Source organism: Bactrocera neohumeralis, chromosome 5, assembly GCF_024586455.1.
Source record: "Bactrocera neohumeralis isolate Rockhampton chromosome 5, APGP_CSIRO_Bneo_wtdbg2-racon-allhic-juicebox.fasta_v2, whole genome shotgun sequence".
Lineage (NCBI taxonomy): Eukaryota > Metazoa > Arthropoda > Insecta > Diptera > Tephritidae > Bactrocera > Bactrocera neohumeralis.
The window spans coordinates 35,539,508-35,559,684 of record NC_065922.1 but is presented as its reverse complement, the minus strand read 5'-3'; the positions used below and the strand labels follow the sequence as shown (position 1 = coordinate 35,559,684).

Sequence of the window (20,177 nt, the reverse complement as noted above, 5' to 3'; positions counted from 1 at the left end):
TAAGCTCAAATGATCTTTGAAAATAGTTTTTAATGATCCTTCCGATATTGCAACGATACCGGTAAGATATCTGACTATTAATCGTCCTGGACGTGGTTCGTCATGAACGCGTTCACAATCGTCTTTAAATAAAGACTTGCTCGCGTTAAGCAATTATCACCGTAGGCCTTTTTCAACATTCTGAATGTTTCGACAACAGAAATTTTATTCCGCACACAAAATAAATGGAACTTCTTTGTTAAAAAATTTCACTCATCGTAAAAGTCGCCGAATGCACTTCATGTACTTCAGAAGGACAAGCGTATAATAAATGCTAATGATTGTTTTGAAGTGACATGTGACACAGATATTACTGACAGTCATACCAACCTAGAAAAAAATATTTCCACGAAGGAGTATAACGCGAAATTAAAATTAAAAAGGCTTACTATTTTTTGCCCACAGTCATAGTCATATATGATATACATACATACGCATATGACGCCAAAAGTATGGGTGGTCCAATGAGAAATTTTTTTAAATAAAAATTTTTTATTTGCCTTTTCTTTTTTATGATTTTATTGGCGCTATATCATATGAAAGAAAAGCAAATTGAATATGAAATTCGTAAGTTCTTATTTCTCATATCAAAAATTATATGTAATTTTATGCATTTATAAAAAGTTATTATGATGTTGATTACTTCTTTAATGTAATTTTTAAAATTATTATAAGTATTTAAAAATAAAATATTGATTGCATAAAATAAATGGAAATGAAATATTGCAATTTTTCTCTCCAAATAATAATATTTTTATATTTTGACATTAAGCAAGAAATATAAGTACTGTACTGCCATTTTAAGACCATATAGTAAAATACCTATTGACATACAGCTATTCATACATAAGCAATATATATGGCTATTTTATAAGCCCTCCTCTGCATATCAGCCGCCAATGGCTTTATTTTGCCATTTACAAAATGCAAATAGCTTTGCATACCAAATTGATAGCAGAACAATCACAAAACACATGACACACGCTTGCATAAACACTTTTAACTGTAAAGCTATAGACACCTGAGTAGCAATTTAATAACAATGACGCCATGAATTGAGCACTCAAGCAATTTTCCCCACACACCAAGGCATGCAAGCTCATTGTACGAGTATGAGTGACTGTATACGCGAATTGAATTGACTCCTCCACAAAAGCAACTACACAAAGGCAACACTTTAAAGTCGAAATTGTTCGCTCGTGGCTCAAGTGTTTTGATTTTCTTTTCCTTTCAGTAGGAAGTCATATCCGTACAAGTGTTCGCATTGCTTATTTATTTATTTATTATGTAATGCTACTGACGAGTGTCCTTCAATTAGGTAATCAACAGCTGAAAATTTTGAAGGAATTGAGTTATTTTAAGATACGGAATTTCATTTTTGCTTTTTATTACTTAACGTAATTGAGGACAGTTTTTATTTTGCCTATAAAATTATTGTCTTATTCAACCGCAATTCTGTGAAGTGGTTTCCTTTTAGAAGGATTATTATTAGTGAAAATAAGCTGAAATAAGAAGTTGATGATGATGAGTGTTGAGTTAGAAAAATATAAAATAAGTGTTCTCAATGAAATTATTGATAGATTTGCCACTATAACGGGTTGGATAGGCGTAAACAAAAAAATATGACATTTTTCAGAAAAACTTCCGTGGCTAAAACAAGAGACTCTCTGTTCGGTTTATCGTTAACGCAACATTTTTTATATGATATTAATTGCAACTGACGAACACATCTTTAAAATCATTAAAAAAACTTCTGTTTTAGATCCATAGTCTCTTAGGCAAAGTTGTTAAGAAAGATCAGCAGAACATTTCCCAAAAAAGATTTTATATATTACTCCCACCTTTTTGGTGAAATCACATATCGCCGTACCTACTACGGCAAGTTCAACTAAATTCAATAGATTTCATAGTCCGGTTGGCGTCAACGCCTACTTCCCACAGGTCACAACTTTAAAATCCATCTGGTTTTTACGCTTTACAGTATACAAATCAAAAGTTAATGAAGTTATAAGAATTAAGCTTTTCACAAATAGTGTCCTCAAGCTGTTTTACTTTACGCTCAAAAATTGTCTAAGTCAGACTATAACTTTTCACGGACACAGGCATCCAAAAAGGGGACCCCAGTGCACATAACTGATTTTTTACCAAACATATCGGCCAGTATGTCAGTCCGAGTATTGAAGTGCTGGGAGAATATTTTTGTGATGACTTGTGCCAAAAAGGGGTATTATCGGGTCAGTACTTCCCTTAGCCCCCTTATACCAAATATAAATATTTTCGAACTTCTGACTTCTGACTTTATACCGCATTTTTCGGCCAATGTGTAAAAAATCTCAATGAAATTCAGAAACAATCTCTTGCTTATAACAGTGGATCCTATTGTCTAAAAATAATAAATCAAGACAATACCGCTCCTAGTTCAAATATATCAATGAAATATACCAAATATACGGATCTTCCAACATCCGCTTGAATTTATTCCTTATATATTGGTCAATCTATAATGCTATGCTTCTAATGAAATTCAGAAAGCATCCATTTTTGATAATGATATGTCGTAATACCAAAACTGGATAAGATGGGTCAAAACATTCCTTAGCTCACAAATACCTTCTAAAAGAAAATTTGGTAGTGGGTCATTATTTATACTCCAAAATTTCTACTTCCCCTTTTCTACGTCGTTTTTACTAAGGTTTTTTTCTACCGCATCGTTTTTTCTACTCCAAAAGAAAGAAAGAAGCTAGGCACAAAAGAACTAAGAACCATGTTAATTTTTTTAAAGTGCGTCCGAAGGCCGCCAACGCAGAAACGAGTTCTACCTAACTAAAAAGCGGGTACATCCCGATGCCGGTTTATTTTTTGAACATTAAGAAATTATCAAAATAATGGTAAAGACGGGATAAAAGCAAAAAATCGCATTATTACCATATATATTTAAAAATATTTTTTAATTTCTCCAAATCATGAGTAGAAAATATGTATGAACATTAAAAAAAAATTACAAGTGAAAAATATGAAGTAGATATATCCGCTCTATTGTACATATAAGTATGTATATTATCGTCGTTGAACTCTATTCAAAGTAGTACACTCAATTTCACCTCTCTGAGAACTTTCGCTTTCTTCTACGATCGAAGTGGACTATTGACCATTTCGAAACTTTTAAAAATAACCAAAAAATATAGCATACCTTATTCCAATATTCTTTAGTGTTTTACTTTGAGTAATATTTATCTCTACAAGCAAATTTTATAACTAAACTTGAGCCATTTTGGATGTACTCGTATAATGTTCAACTGTGCTGGCGACATGTACAAATTTCATTGACCTAATAATTATTATGGCTAAAGAAGAAGTAATCAACCAAAAAAATAATAAAAAAAACTTTATATAATTTTAATTAATTTCTCACAGAACTAATGATCTTTTCCCCGCTTAAAATCTATTTTCGTTTCAAATCATTTCATTTTTACAATTAATATTGGGTAGTCGAAAAAGTCTTTTCGTATTTTGTCAATAGATGTCGTTGCAGTCGTATATCTCCAGTGCTACCAATTACATTGTGTCATACTATATAGTGTTGGAAAGGTGAGATTTGAAAATTCATTTAACTAAAAAAAATTAAATTCAGAGAAGTTCAAAAAAAGTTCCAGCGGATCAAAAATTTGTGAAAATAATGAGAAAGTCGCTATATTTTGAAATTTTTGTATAAAAAGAGAAGAATGCACGCAAGCCACTAATGAAATTTGCGAAGTTTACGGAGACGATGCTGTATCAGTTCGTCGTTCCGTTCTGGAAATTTCGATGTGAAAGATGCACCTCGCTCTGGTCGACCTATCGTTGAAAAAGTCGATGAAATTATGGAAAATATTGACCAGGACCGCCACATAAGCAGCCATGATATCGCTAAGGAACTTAACATTAATCAGCAAACGGTTTTGAGGCATTTAAAAAAGGCTGGTTACCAAAAGATTGATTCTTTATTTTATTGTCAACAACTGATGGGATTGAAGCAAACAATCGAAAAAAACGCCCAAAACAACAGAAAGGGCTTCGACTTCCATCAGGACAACGCTAGACCACACATATCTTTGATGACTCGGGAGAGAGATGAAACGGGGAGAGCTTGGCTGGGAGGTTTTGATGCATCCACCATAAAGCCCAGATCCTTCACTATCGGACATATTGGGGTAAAGTTGGCTTCAAGAGAAGGCTGTGAAAATTACTTGTCGCAATTTTTCGCCGAGAAACCAGAAAAGTTTTACACTGATGGAATAATGTCTCTAGCGGAGAAATGGCGAAAAGTGGTCGACCAAAATGGTACATACTTGGACCATTAAAGTTCATTATAAATATAAAAAAATAAGTTGAAGTTTGAATAGAAATACGAAATACGACTTTTTCGACTACCCAATATATGTATTTTACTTGTGTCTCTTAAATTATGATAAATTTATAAAATCTAGAATGTATAAAGTCTGCTAGTTCACACACTATCTTTTTCTAAATCATATTGAAAAATATAAACTTATTATTTTTCGAATTTCACTAACTGCTTTACTATCTTCTCTTGTCTCTTTACAGTCACAGAAAAAGAAATCAGACAATGGTGAGTAAGACACAATAAAAAGGCAATGCGTTTGTAGCAAGTAATTGAATTAGCTTGAAAAAATACCAAACACACTAAGTCTATATTGAGTTTCAAAGAGGGAAAAGAAAATTTGCGAAAAACAGCAACAAAGAAAAATTTAGAAATTGTCAGGCAGTCAAAAGAACAAGCAGTTTCTCAGTTAATGTCACGCTTTCATTGAAGAAGAATTATACCAAAACACGAAAGCAAACATTTAAAAAGAAATTCCCCCAGATTCTGGATACATTTACTTCCATGTTTGTATGTATGTATGTGTGTAGGTGTGCACTCAATTACGGTGTATTAAACAAGCCGCCACTGGCACTAAGTAACCACATTACTGTCATGCCACAAGTTGTATGAAAATTTACCGACCACAGACGCACAAGCACACCAACATCATCATCCAGCTGCCGCCTGTTAAGCGCCCTTCCGAAAAGCTCTCGCCCACTTGCTTGCTTATTGCCGGCTTGAATTAGTGCACCAAAGCAGACGGTCTAATTCAATTCAAACGCATTAAAAAACACGTGCGCACACATACGCAGCCGCATGAGTGCGTGTGTGTGTGTCTCCCTCACAGCAAGTAAATACAATTTTATTTAAATGAAAGATGACAGCAATTTTTTACTTCATTCCACGCAGACCCAATTTGATTGTCGAAAAAGTGTGGTAAATGACTCTCCTCACCTCTCTGCCTCTTCTCACCACTCTCCCTTGCTTTGGCTTGCTCTGCAGAAGCAAACAGGTGGATTAGTCATAAGTAGCAGATTATGCGGCTTTCTGCTTACATTATCTAACGGTATCCTTGTGCACACACTTAAACTCACACAAACACACACGAACACGCAAGTTCGTTTGTTGATGTTCAAAATGCGACGACCGAAAAATTTTTGTGGCAAATTATTCCAAATGGAATTTTAATTAGTTTGAAAAAGGCATTTTCTGTAGATTAAATGAATTTTAATTACCAGCCTTGCTGTTGGCATCATCGGTTGTTATGGTGCCGAAAGAAATTTCCAAGTCGTCGCAAGTAAACGCGAATTTACAGCGGATTTGTGTAATTACCATGGCAAATTGCTGTAAACAATGCCGAAGTATGTTGAACAATATTTACTCGCTTAATCTTCTTAGCGCATTCTTCTGACCCAAAGTTGAAAATTGTGAAATAAATTCTGCACAAACCACTTAAAGGTTTCAAATGTAAATAAAAGTAAAAAGTTATCTTCGGAGCACTTCCAGGAACTTTCGGCATAATTCGTTTCCCAAATCCATATTCTTGAACATAAAATGGTAACTAAATGTATGTTATTAATATGGAAAGTTCATTATTATACAAGGTCTGTCGCAAAAGAAATAGGACTGTTAAAACAAACAACAAAAAATTAATATTTTTCAAAAGTTATATTTTTTTATTCAAAGTAGTTTCCTTGTGCTTCGATACAGCGTTTAGCCCAGTCAATTAGCATTTCAAATGAGTGTTTAAGGTAATTTTTCGGAATGCTCTGGAGAATATCGGTCGTCGTCTTTTGGATAGCTGAAATGTCCTGAAACCAGTGTCCAGTGGCAAATGAAGTTTTCAAATAGGTAAAAATCACAGGGTGCCAGATCAGGTGAGTAGGGTGAGTGATTAATGGTTAATACGGAGTTTTTTGTCAAAAAATCAGTGACAAGCGTCGAACGATGACACGGCGCATCATCGTGCAACAGACGCCAGGACCCTGCCTCACGGTATTGTGGTCGAGCACGACGAATGCGTGACAAAAGACGCTTCATAACACCAAGGCAAAACACAGCATTAATCGTTTGGCCAGGTGGGACGAACTCTCGGTGTACAATACCCTCGGAATCGTAAAAACAAATCAGAATTGTCTTTATTTTTGACTTCTGAAGACGACCGACTTCTGATCGTCACAGAGGTCCTCACGACCTTCTTGAAATCGCTTAAACCACTCATGCACATTACTACGGAGTAGGCACTGATCAACATAAACTTTTTTCATCATTTGAAATGTTTCAGTAAACGTTTTCCCAAGTTTAAAACAAAATTTGATATTTGCTCTTTGTTCAAAATGCATTTTACGACCGATGACCAAAAGCTGCTGTCACTTTTTGATCGATTGTAGTTATCCAATTGTCTTAAAATTTTTACGAAATATCAACAAGAGATCAAACTTTTTATTTCATATACCCACCAATAGGTGGCGCCACCAGAAACTGTTATATTTAAAAAGTTATGTTTCTTTTGTGACAGACCTTGTATGACAAGTAATAGCTTCTCTTTTTCCTTTCTTAAGATGGTAAAATTAGAAAATAATTTCGATAATCTATAGTAAGCCCTTTTATACCCTGAACAGCGTATATTAAGTGTGTCATGATTTTTTTTTATATCTAAACTTCGGAAACCCCAAAAATATAAAACGATAGGCATCAAATGCGTGTATGGAAATCCTCTTCACTTGTTGAAATATTGTCAAGATACCTGCCACGGATTATTTTCTAATTCAATCGTGCACTCTTCGAAGATCTATCATGCAAACTCAAATCAAGTTCTGATTAGGAATCTTTCTTCGATTCACCATTTTTCTACTCGCTAACTTTGCGCACTGTTCTCTTGTGAAAAAAATTTTTCACGTAAAATCAACAGCAAAGTTACCGAGGTGAATTCGCACAAGAGAGTATACGGGCACCTCACTATAGTGCCAAAATCGCTATATTTAATGCATCAATGCTACGAATTTCTTCCATATACTCTAAACTGGTTGTACTCTTCTGAATAACTGAAAAAATACTGTCAAAAATTAAAATCAGAAGTAATGAAAAACTACGGTCGGGTTTAAATGAACTTTCATAGTCTTGCAAAAATTAAAGCCAGAGAAGTGTATCTTCAGGTACATAAGGCCTGTTAGTGGTAATGGTCTAGGGCGAGTTTTAACCCGATTTTAATCATTCTACGCACAAACATGCATCGTTATAAGAAACGCATTGAGAGAATTTTATTGACATATCTCACATATTGTCGGTATATCCCGTATGAAGTCAATCGGAAGTTCGTAAATCTTTATGGTATACGAGAGCTATGGAAAGTATTTACCCGATTCAACCCATTTCTGACACACGGACATACTAACTACTACCAGGAAAGGATTCTCTCTGAATTTCAATTACAAATCTGACACACCAATATTTTCGGTAAAGAATTAATTATAGGCTCCTGGGTCCACATATTCGGTACCTAATGGCGTTTTGTGGACGTGGCAACAATCCGATTATGCCCAGCTATGAACTCGTACTTGTTTTAGCCAAGGAACACGCATACCAAGTTTCACCAAGACATCTTAAATCCTACTCAAGTTAGAACTTGCTCAGACGGACGGACGAACAGACAGACAGTCAGCCGGATTTCAACTCGTCTCATCATCCTGACCATTTATATATACATACTAGTGGATCCGGCCACGCGTTGCTGTGGTAAACATATTATACTATTATTCATATAATAAACTATTCAATACAATGAAAATTGTATTTATGAATAAAGGGGAACACGTTTTTGTCGGTATAAGAATCCAAGGGATTGCACTTGAGGTTTAATTTTTAATATGTTCAAATTTCATTTGAAAAAATAACAAATTTAAGGCTGCTTTCTCAAGGTCTGGTTACCAGACTTTCTGTCCAGTTAATAGAGTTGTGCGCTTAATAGAGCTTTCACTGTATTTTTTATTTATGAATTTTTTTTACTATCCTATCTTCTAAGTTGGTTCAACCCGGACACAGTGTGCTAATATTTACTAAAATCGGTTCAGTAGTTTAGGAGTCCATCGCGGACAAACAATGCGACACGTACTTTTTATATATAAAGATATAACACCATAGCGAAACTATAATCTATAGCAACATGTTGCAGGAGTATAAAAACCTGAACACCGTATACTAAGCTTGTCACAAAGTTTGTAACTCCCAGAAGAAACCGTAAATACTTACAAAGTAGCTATACATCCGTCCGTACATACACGTACTAATCCCTCGCTGTTTGAGATATCGATCTGAATTTTTTCTCTAAGAAGCTGCTTTTTTATAAGCACCTCCAATATCGAACACAATATCATACAGCTGCTACACAAACTGATCAATTAAACTAAACCTTCAATGGAAAACTTTTTAGTTAACAAAATTTGGCAGATAATTGTATTCAAGGCAGCGCTACGAACAAATGGTTCTGTACGGATCACTGCAGCATGTAGCTGTCATGTAAACTTGTAAATATAAATAAAAAGAAAATTCCTTTTATTCCTTTTAATGTTTAAAACAGAACCTTTGAAAGGTATTTTATGCCCAGTGCAGTGACCTTTTCTTTGTTTCTTTTGATTGATACCTAAAATCAATTATAACTAAGTGTTGTTACAAAATAATACTAAAAGGTTATTAAAAGATTATTTGACATCAAAAACTAGTTAACTTTTCATAGGAAGAAGCGCAACATAATTGCGTCAGAAGCCATGTTAAAGTAGGGTTTCAACACTTGTACCGTCCGTTTGCTTGAACATTTATTATGGTGTTCGATTCGTTACTCTCCAAAGTAGAGTTTCAACACTTGTACCGTCCGTTTCCTTGAACATTTATTATGGTGTTCGATTCGTTACTCTCCAACGCTTAGCTAAGCGAGACATTGTTTATTGTTTAACCATTCCTGGTTGTCAATAAGCAATTAAAATATAATTCGTATATTATTTGAAAGGTCATATTTATTAGAGAAATATAAAATATAGGCAAATATTATTATGTTGAGGTACCGTATCTCAGAAAACTCTAAATCTTTACATATAAAAAGTACATGTCACGTTGTTTGTTCGCGATGGGCTCCTAAACTTGTGAACCGATTTTAGTAAAATTTAGCACACTATATCCAGTTCGAACCAGCTTAGAAGATAGGATAGTTAGCAAATTCATAAATAAAGAATACAGTAGAAGCTCTCTTAAATGGACGCCTTATTAAGCGGACATCTCCAATAACCATCTCAAAAACCATTGTTGATGTTTATTAAGTACAATCTATTAAGCGGACAACTCTATTAACTGAACAGAAATGCTGGTAACAAGACATTGAGAAAGCAGACTTAAATTTGTTATTTTTTCCAATGACATTTATTTATAAGAACATATTCAAAATTAAACCTCAAGTACAAACCCTTGGCTACTTATACCGACAAAAACATTTTCGCCTCCATTCGTAAATAAAATTTTCACTGTATTGAATAGTTTATTATAGGAATAATATATAATAAACTCAACTCTTTTAACTAGAGAAATTTTACTCCTTGAAATTTGACCAGGAAATTACGAGCACACATAGAAAATAGTCTCCATCTTCCAAATTGTAAATAAAAGAGCTATTTTTCTTATTCGGCTAAAGCATTTCAGTTTTTAGATGAACGGTTTCTAGGTCATTATAAAATATATTTGTATGATTAATATTTATTTGATTACCTTTAAAATACTAAAAAAATATTTATTTTCTTACACTTTTTAAAGGCACAAAGGTTTTCTGAAAGACTGTCCGAACGGTTTGCTGACAGAACAAGTAAGTAAAGACAATATTTACAAGTTATATTCTTGTTATTAGTACATTGAACATACATTATAGTCAAACAAATCCAATTAGTACGCACATCATATCAATTTCGGATTCAAATGTATCGGAGTATTTAAAAAAATGTTGTGCAATTTTTAGTTGTATGACTTGCATGTATAAAAAACTAATTCAAAAACAACAAATGAAGAAATTATGGTTGAATAAATCTACAGATTTTCAAAGTTAGCAGAGCTGAATTGCCTTCTGGACATGAAGGCTCTTTTTTATGATTCTTATAATGCTTCTCTCTAAGCACTTTATAAAATAGGCATAGCTCTATCATAATAAAGCACTTAACTACAGAAATAAGAAAATAGATTTGATAAAATACAAATCTAAATCCAATAAACTCACTTTATTTGATAATAAATTAATAACTCTAGCAACACTAGAGACGTCACAATACACCATATATTCTGTAGTTGGACCTAACTTACAAATGACATAATTGCTCATTTCGCGGTAGTTGAATTGAATCGTAAGATATCGCATTTTAAATGAAATATTAGCAAAAAATAGATCTGCTGATAATAAAAATTAACTTGATTATGCTATCCGAAGCTTTTGCACCAGGCGAAGATAATCTCTGTAAGTGGCATGCCGAAAGATCACACAATAGTGGATGGGCAGCAATGGCTTTTACGCTCAAAATTATCGAATTTTCACAATAACCCACCAAATATAGAACAACAAAAGGAAAAACTGTGACACATCGAAGTTTGAAACAAGTCGCTGTTGAAAAACATTATAATTAATTTTCCAAAGAATAAGGCTTTCAGCTATTTTTTCCTGATAGGCCTCAATGGAATGGTCGTTTAATAAAAATTATCGTAACTGAGGCATGACAAAACACCTATTGTAGTATAAAAATTATATAGAAAAGTCGGAATACTAAAGGGTAATCCAAATAAAGGATTCAATAACCTTTTCTTGACAGATCTCACGTAAGTCGTGTCAAGCTTTCATATTATTTTTGTTCAGTATTGTTTGGCAATTCATTATGGAAAGACTTATGCCTAAACCACGTTTACAAATCGTTCAACTTTATTAGGAAAATTCACGTTCTGTAAAAAATGTGTTTCGCGCGTTTCACTCGACTTATGATCAACATAATCGGCATAATAAGCTATTCTCAACACCATCACACGTCTTGAGATCCAACATTCATTACTGAGTAATGTTAGACCGAATAGACCACGTCCGCAAAGCAAATATATCAGTCATAGCTGAGAGTGTACAAGAAGGCCGTGTAGAGTCGATTCGGCGCCGTTTATAGCAACTCACACTGACGTATAGAACGACTTGGCGCATTTTACGTAGAGATCTTAATTTAAAAGCGTACAAAATACAGCTCGTACAAAAGCTGAAGCATGTAAACAAAGAAATTGCCGCATTTAGGACGAAGAGCAACCTGAAAAGATTCAAGAGCTGTCATTTCATCCAATTAAAATAACGGTTTGGTGTAGCTTGTGGGCTCGTGGAATCATAGTAACCGTCAATAGCAACCGTTATCGCGAAATGATAACCGACTATTTGATGCCTGAAATTGAAGCTCGTGATCTCGGCGACATTTGGTTTCAACAAGACGGCGCCACTTTTCATATACCGCATCAATCAATGGATTTATTGAGTGTACACTTCGGTAAGCAGATAACTTCCCATTTTGGGCCGATCGTTTACAACCAAGATCGTATGATATCACAAGGTTAGACATTGTCCTATGAGGATATATAAAGTCATAAGTCTAAGCAGAGAATCTTACTTCGATTCAGGCCTTGGAGCAAAACATCGCGCGTGTAGTTCGCCAGTTACTGGTCGAAATGCTAGAACGAGTCATCGGAAATTGGACTCAAAGATGGACCGTTTGAGACGTTGCCGCGGCCAACGTTTGAAAGAGATAATGTTCAAAAAATAAATGCCAAGGAATGTTCTTTCGATTGATAAAAACACATTATCCATTAAATAGGAAGTTTCTGTGTTTTTTCTTTAAAGAAAAGTATGGAACCTTGAAATGGATCACCCCTTACATTCATTTTTGTTTAATCCAATATAAGCTTAAAAGACAGACGAGGTATCCTAATATAATCGGTACAGAAAGTTTCTCAATGAATGTACATTAGATGAAAATGATCTACTTTTTAACATAGTTCTCAAGTAAAGCTTTCTGATCCGATGGATTACTTAAGACTCGATATAGAGATATATATAACATCAGTCAATAAAGATTATATCTCGTATTCTAAATACAATATTTATATCTCGGTGCAACAATTCACATTAATTTAATTTCCAAAGCGAATCTCGTCTTCAATTCATATTGATTGCTAAAGTATTCGATGTTCCACGGCGTTAGACCTTCTGATTTATTTGTTTCACATTACTCTTATCGCCAACTTTATTTTCCACAACTAAGTTACTGAGAAATTTTGCCAAACAAAACACTTATTTGTTGGCTAATTTGCTGTGTGAGTAAAAACGCAAAATCCGACAGAAGCATAAAATTCAGCCAATGTGTGCAAGTTGCCACAAAATTCAGCTGCAAAACAAAACGAAACAAAATATAGCAGAAAATAAACAAAAAGTTGTTGTGGTTAACACCATAAACCATAACGAAAGATTTAAATTTCTACTTATTCCTCTGCTTCCGCCGCACTTTATAGCGCTGGGATTTGCAACTTTTACGAGAAGCAGTAAACATACACATTAATTCGAGTATGTACCTACTTACGTAACCGCTTGGAAAAAAGGCGAAAATAGTGTCTGACAGTTGTTATTGTTTGTTGTGTACGAAAAATATTTAATGCTCGCCATTACCGTTGTTTTGGTTGCTTCATATTATACATATATAACGGTTCGGTTGCTTTCAAGTGTACAGAAAGGCTAATTTATACTCGTGTATCGGTTGTACTTGGATCAACACTGGATTTACGAATGCCAATTTCAATCAACTATGTATAGCCAATTGAAATGATAAGGTCTTTGAAGAACAGTTTTGAGTCGATTTATATTTAGATAGAGCCAAAGCTGGCGTAGTTTCAAGATCAGTGATTTAATTACTGATACTCTATTTTCAACCACTTTTTTAAGCAATTGAGGCCTTATGTCAGCGATATTCTCTTACAAAACGTCAATCATCTCGGACTTATCTGCGTAGACAAGTGACTTCCCATAACGCAACAAAAAATAGTCCAGCGGTGTTAAACTGCACGGTCTTGGAGGCCACGTCACAGGCCCACCGCACAAGATATTGCGCTCACCAAAAGTTTCTTTCAATAAATTGATGGAATTGGCTGTATAACTTCAGCCCCGTCTTTGGAATAAAATTGGACCCAAAGTCATTAGAATAGTTACCTTTTGACTGCAACATCATCGAAAAATTAACCAATGATTTCTTCTTCCCATTGAGTACATAACGCAATGACTTTTTGAGGATGTAAGGCATCTCAGCAATGGCTTGTGAATTATCATCACTCCAAATGCGACAATTTTGTTTATTAACGTACCAATTCAACCAGGTGTGAGCATCATCGCTTAACGAAGTTTTCTTGTATACATCGGGATCGATGACCATCTCGTTCTGGGCCCATTCACCGAAATTGTGATGCGTTTGAACTTTTGATTTTGTAAGCCCTCAGACTAAGATCTTTCCCCAAAATCTTCCATAAGGTGGGTGAATACATCCCCAATTGTTCCGCACGATGGGGAATCGACTAATTTGTGTCTTCGTTGGTACTCTGCACCACAGCAGCAATAGCGTTTTCGGTGCGCTCTGTACGCCATCTCTGTGGATACACGTTATCGACTAGAGCGTAGTGCGAAATCGAACCATGGTTGCTCGCATTACTGACTCTGTTGATAAACCGGATTCTATTGGTATTGCTGACCAAAGTAAAAATCATTAGATCAAAGGCTCAAAGAACGTCGATGACTTTTACTAGGTATCAGTATCATTGTTATTCCAAAAAATTATCAGATTTTCATTAAAAAGTAGCCTTTGCAGAACATATATCCCCTTCACCACCATTCCCATACATGTACGTACATATATACCACAAGCGACCGGAATATGTTACAAAAATTGCACTTAGCAATTCTCTCTGCACTGTGAAGAAGGCACCAAGAGCTACTCAATTTCGAGTGGAGTACGGCAAGTCTCGGTTCTAGGCCCCCTTCTATGGAACCTAATATATGATGGTAATGTATGAGCTTATAACTACTAGAAAAGTGGAGAAAAGAATATCTCTCACCATAGAGAAGAGTGAGATTCATTCACAGTCACAACTAAAGTATCTCGGAGTAATAATAAACTCAAGGCTGAAACTTAAGGATCGCCTGGAATACACTGCAGGTAAAGCGAATAAAATTCTAAACACATTATCAAGCTTGTTGGCAAATAAAAGCTACATGAGCTCCAGCCGGCGGTTTTTACTCGCAAAGGTAATGAGATCGGTTTTCTCAAATACGGCTTCGAAATGCCACACAAATAAGCGTAATGAACAGGCTGTCGGCACTAAAAGAAATCATTGGTTTTCTAAGAATGTCAAGAGATGCTGCTGAAGTAATAGCCAGTATGATGTCCATTGACATCCAGGGTGACGAATACGAGCGTGTATACAAGTTATCAGAACCGCTTATAGGAGCCAAAAAAGAAGAGAGAGTCAAAAGCTTAACAATAAGGCAGGCAGAAGTGGCCAACTTCACTCGAAGGACGGTGAACCCACAGCCTGTATGGACTTGTATGGGCACTGCAATCTGAACAAATGCACATAAGTATGTACAGAACTTGACAGCACCTTTTTATACCCTGAATACTTGTATGGTATATTAAGTTTGTCAAATGCACATGAATGTGTGTACAGAACTGTCTGTCCGTTTGTACAGCAATAGTCCTCAGTTTTAAAGATGCAGATCAGAAATTTTGCATATTTCTACCCAAGAATCTTCTCGACAAAATGGTCGATCATCATGAAGCCCTTGTGTGAGAAACTTTTCTATTTGACAAAACATCTTCACGAAATTTGGTATAAATTATTGGTAGAAGCATCGTCACAATTTCCAAATATATTTTTGCTATAAGAAATACACCTGTGAAGTGTGCTATAGCTTCGAAGTTAACGTTTTTCTTCTTTAACTGCCGACCTCATCTGACACCCTAAGTATGCACAAACTGCAGTAATTACATTTAAATTGGTGATCAAAATATACGCTAATTTGGAAAAAATAAAAAGATAGACAAATCGGCAAGAAGCTTTGAAGTGTGCATAAAAAAATTTTACTTGCATATATTTCTAAAAATATTGCAATGAAACCAAAATTGATGTACCTCAATTATTTTTGAATTACAAATCTTTCTTCAAAATATTTATGTATTCACAAAATCAAAATTGATTTTTAAACAGTTTTGCCTTATTTTGAATTGAATTACAAATGACGCAGTCGGGTCTTCAATGGTTAATGTATTTATATTTTAACACAAAGCAGACGCCCACGACGCTACTCGGCAGTTATAATAATAACAACAAATGGATTTTCTTCGCTTGAACGACTTTGCGCCGAAAAGTATGCCTGATAAATACAATTTATGATTGCGAGGCACAGTGGTGCCGCTTCATACAATCCGCGGCAAAAAATAGAAGGAATCGAGGTAGGGCTTTGAAATTTGGCACACATCTCTGTTAGATGAAAAAAAATTTGTTAAAATCCGCATATATAACACAAAAATTTAAAAATCATCCTACAGCAAAATTTTCGTGTAATATTTTGAATTGCTCTCCCAAAAAAATGTATCCGTTATCACAGCTAGTGTAGTAGATTAAAATGCTAATTACTCATGAATTGGCAGCTAATGGCAGCTGATTTTTTTTTCTATCGATTAAGGAGATTTTAAAGCGTTATTGTCCTGCGCACAATAGTTATATTCTGTTGAAGTTGTGAAATATATGATTTTTTTGGACCATGAAAAGACATCATATTAAAAAAAATCTTGAAAAAGAAAGTATACATTTGATGATGTAAATCACATCTATAACATTGGTTTTAATAAACAGAAACTTTACAATTGGTGTTTTATAGTTAACTTTTGAGTTTTAACCTTTGCAATATTCATCACATTTTTCTGAGTAACTTTGCGTTGATACTTTGTTGGATTTTGAAGCTCTCCCAACAAAAAACCATTGAATATATCAAGCCCAAGTATTCGGACAATATTATTTGATTAGTTCTTAGCTTAAATTGAAAAGATGGTACAAATTTAGAATGATAAAAAAAATCCTTTTTTTCCGCTCTGGCACCACTGTGCGAGGTAGTTTAAGTTGAAGGATAACTACAGTGGGGTTAATAGAAATATAGATATGAGTTTAATTTGGGAGGCGAAGGTTGTAAAATTGTATTACAATTTTTAGTGAGGATTTATCCATACATATGCATTTTATTTTATCCGTTAATACGGAAATTTTTCCTTTTCCTTTTGATGAAAAATAAGAATACAGACCAAAGATAGAAAATAATTTTTCACATTTAGATAGCGCGTTCAGTATATGCTAAGTATTATGCATATTTCGATTTTAAATTAAAGAAATTTCAGAAATAGTATCTTGCAATAATAATATTAATTACGGCTCACCTTTAGTTATCATATATTTTAATCTACCTTATTGCAATATCGCGCAATTATAATCAGTGAACTATTGTGGACTTACCTGTAAGAATAAAAATAGATTGAAAACGTTAAAGTGACAATATATACAGTATTTGCAATAACATATGTAATATAATTTGTTAAAAACAAGAAAAAACGTTAACTTCGGCTGCACCGAAGCTAATATACCCTTCACAGTTGCATTTCTTTCAGTAACTATGTGGACAGTTTATATGGAAGCTATATGCTATAGTAATCCAATCTGAACAATTTTTTCGGAGATTATATTATTACTTTAAGCAGCAACCCATGCCAAATGTTGTGAAGATACCACGTCAAATGCGAAAGTTCTCCATACAAGACCTTGATTCCGATCGTTGAGTTTGTATGGCAGCCATATGCTATAGTTAACCGATCTGAACAATTTCTTCGGATATTACATTGTTGCCCTAGAAAATAATCTGTACCGAATTTCGTGAATATATCTTGTCAAATGCAAAAGTTTTCCATACAAGAACTTTTTTCCGATCGTTTGTATGGCAGCTATATGCTATAGTAAGCCCATCTGAACAATTTCTTCCGAGATTATATTGTTGCCCTAGAAAATAACCTGTGCCAACTTTCGTGAAGACACCATTTCAAATGCGAAAGTTTTCCATACAAGCCCTTGATTCCAATCGTTCGGTTTGTATGACAACTATATGCTATAGTGGTCCGATATCGACAGTTCCGACAAATGAGCAGCTTCTTAAAGAGAAAATTACGTTCGCAAAATTTCAAAAACGATATCTTAAAAACTGAGAGACTAGATCGTATATATACAAGACGGACGGACAGACAGACGGACGGACAGACAGACGGACGGACATGGCTAAATCGACTCTGCTCAACGATCAGTATGTTGTCAGTATTTATATATGTATACACTTTATAGGGTTTCCGACGCTTCCTTCTGGGTGTTACAAACTTCGTGACAAACTTAATCTACCTTGTTCAGGGTATAATTATTAGACTAAAATTGTTTTTTATAAATGGTAAGATTTAATCATATTGATCATGTTGTGATAGATGGAATACACGTCTCCAGTGTTTTAGACGTGCGTATGCTCCGAGGTCCTAACATCGTTTCGGACCACTATTTTGTTGGAGCCAAGATACCCACCCGCCTCTGTGCAGAAAAAACGCACGTCAGCAAACACAAAGAAGGCTCGACGTTGAGAAGCTGCAATCACAATAGATAATCGAACGGTTTTCTACTCGGCTTGCACTCCAGCTCTCTGAGAGCATTCACTAGCTGGTACGATGAGGAGTGCCTTGTCGCAGCGGAGAGAAAACAGACTGCCTACCTCGCAACGTTACGATCAACCACAACACGCGCGGAATGGGATGAGAAAAATACAGAGGCCGAAATGCGTGAGTATGAAGATGGCCGGCAGGGGTAATGCTCGAAAATTTTACGAAAAAATACGGCGACTAATCAGAAGGTTTCAAGACTGGAGCATACTCTTATAGACACCCCAGAGGTGATCTAGTAACCAAAATTATGGAGGGAACACTTCTCCAGCCTACCGAACGGCAGTGAAGACATAACACCAGAAGATGTCGAATCGGATTCCCCAATCGATGACGAAGGAGCAGACGTTCCACTGCCCGACCATGAAGAAGTTCGAATAACAATTACCTGTCCGAAGAACAACAAATCCCCGGGGGCCGATGGATTGCCTGCCGAGCTATTCAACATGGCGGAGAAAATAATTTGAGCAGTCTTCTATAAGAGTTTACAACTGCTGGCGTACGCCGCTGACATCAGTATCATTGGCCTCAACAACAGGGCCGTTAGTTCTGCTTTTTCCAGACTGGACAAGGAAGCGAAGCAAATGGGTCTGGTATTGAGACGAAATATCTCCTGTCATCAAACAAACAATCGTCGCACTCGTGACTTAGCTCCCAGGTCACTACTCGTATTGACAGTCATACCTTCGAAGTCGTAGATAATTCTACCCATCTTGGAACCAATATTAACCCTTTGCGTATTAGCAACGGCGAATGCCAGATTCTATAGAACGGTGAGCTGCACGAGATATACGACGACGTTGACATAGTTCAGCGGATTAAGAGACGGCGGCTGCGCTGGCTAGGTCATGTCGTACGTATGGACGAAAACACTCTAGCTCTGAAAGTATTCGACGCAATACCCGCCGTAGGAAGCAGAGGAAGAGAAAGACCTCCACTCGGTTAGAAAGACCAGTTGGAGAAGGACCTAGCTGCACTTGGTATCTCGAATGTCAACAATGTTGTTAACTCGGCTATAACCGTGTAAGCGGCTTCTACGCCAGTAAAGAAGAAGAATAGGTAGTAGGTATGGGAAAAATATCAAAATAGGATCTTATAATGAATTCAAGCCATCGCTAGTCATAAGTTGTCTTTTTTCGTTCTTAAACCTTATACTTAAAAATGAAATAAAACAGGAAATATCGGAGGTGAAAATTTTGCAAAAAACGTTTTGGTTGAAAATCCGACTTACTTACTATTTATGTAACATTAATTCGAAATTACTAATTTGAGCCGGGCCCACAGTGCGCTGAGTTTAATAGCACCAACACTACTACATACATACGTATGCAGCAATAAAGGGCTTAATTTTTAAAACTAATAATTCGTAACAACAATAATAACTGCAACAAAAACAACTGTTATCGCACAGAGGAAAGAAAATGGAGCACACGAATATACAAGCTAAAAATAATTGTAATAAAGCAAACAACATGGCGCCACACTTTGCTAACTTTCATGTTTTCCTGTTGGTCATAACTCGATTTTCACACTCGCAGACTACCGACGCACACACACTGACATCTACATATGTATTTATATATTTTTTTTCTGCCGCCCACACCACACCCACGCGTGACAGTTGCTCTGACTTTGCGCGTGTCCTACCAACATGTCAAGATTTGTTTTTATTACTTGCTGTTGTAATTTTACGAATTTCGTATTTATGTGCTTTTTCACGTTCCTCTTTTCCTTCTACTTTACAGGGTTTTATTAAAATTTACAAACAATTCTTCCCGCAAGGAGATCCCAGTAAATTCGCATCGCTGGTGTTTCGGGTCTTCGACGAGAATGAGGTGAGTAATGCGCCGAGCATAAGACAATCACACACACACACACAAACATACATAATAGCAAACAATAATAAAAATGCTGAATGACTATGAAAAGCAACAACAAAACCAGTATTT

General features: G+C 35.4%; 1 protein-coding gene and 1 long non-coding RNA gene across 7 annotated transcripts in view; one reads left to right on the top strand and one right to left on the bottom strand.

Annotated features, from left to right (window-relative positions):
- Window positions 1–20,177, bottom strand: part of LOC126759875 (uncharacterized) — a 565,378-nt gene that overhangs the window by 447,394 nt on the left and 97,807 nt on the right. The gene's annotated exons all lie outside the window — the stretch shown is intronic.
- Window positions 1–20,177, top strand: part of LOC126759868 (frequenin-1-like) — a 200,869-nt gene that overhangs the window by 168,245 nt on the left and 12,447 nt on the right. For all 6 annotated transcript variants that reach the window (XM_050475046.1, XM_050475041.1, XM_050475043.1 and 3 more), the window contains 3 exons: window positions 4,624–4,648; window positions 10,199–10,247; window positions 19,974–20,063. In XM_050475046.1, the coding sequence (XP_050331003.1) occupies window positions 4,624–4,648; window positions 10,199–10,247; window positions 19,974–20,063 (164 nt within the window). The remainder of the gene's footprint in view (window positions 1–4,623; window positions 4,649–10,198; window positions 10,248–19,973; window positions 20,064–20,177) is intronic.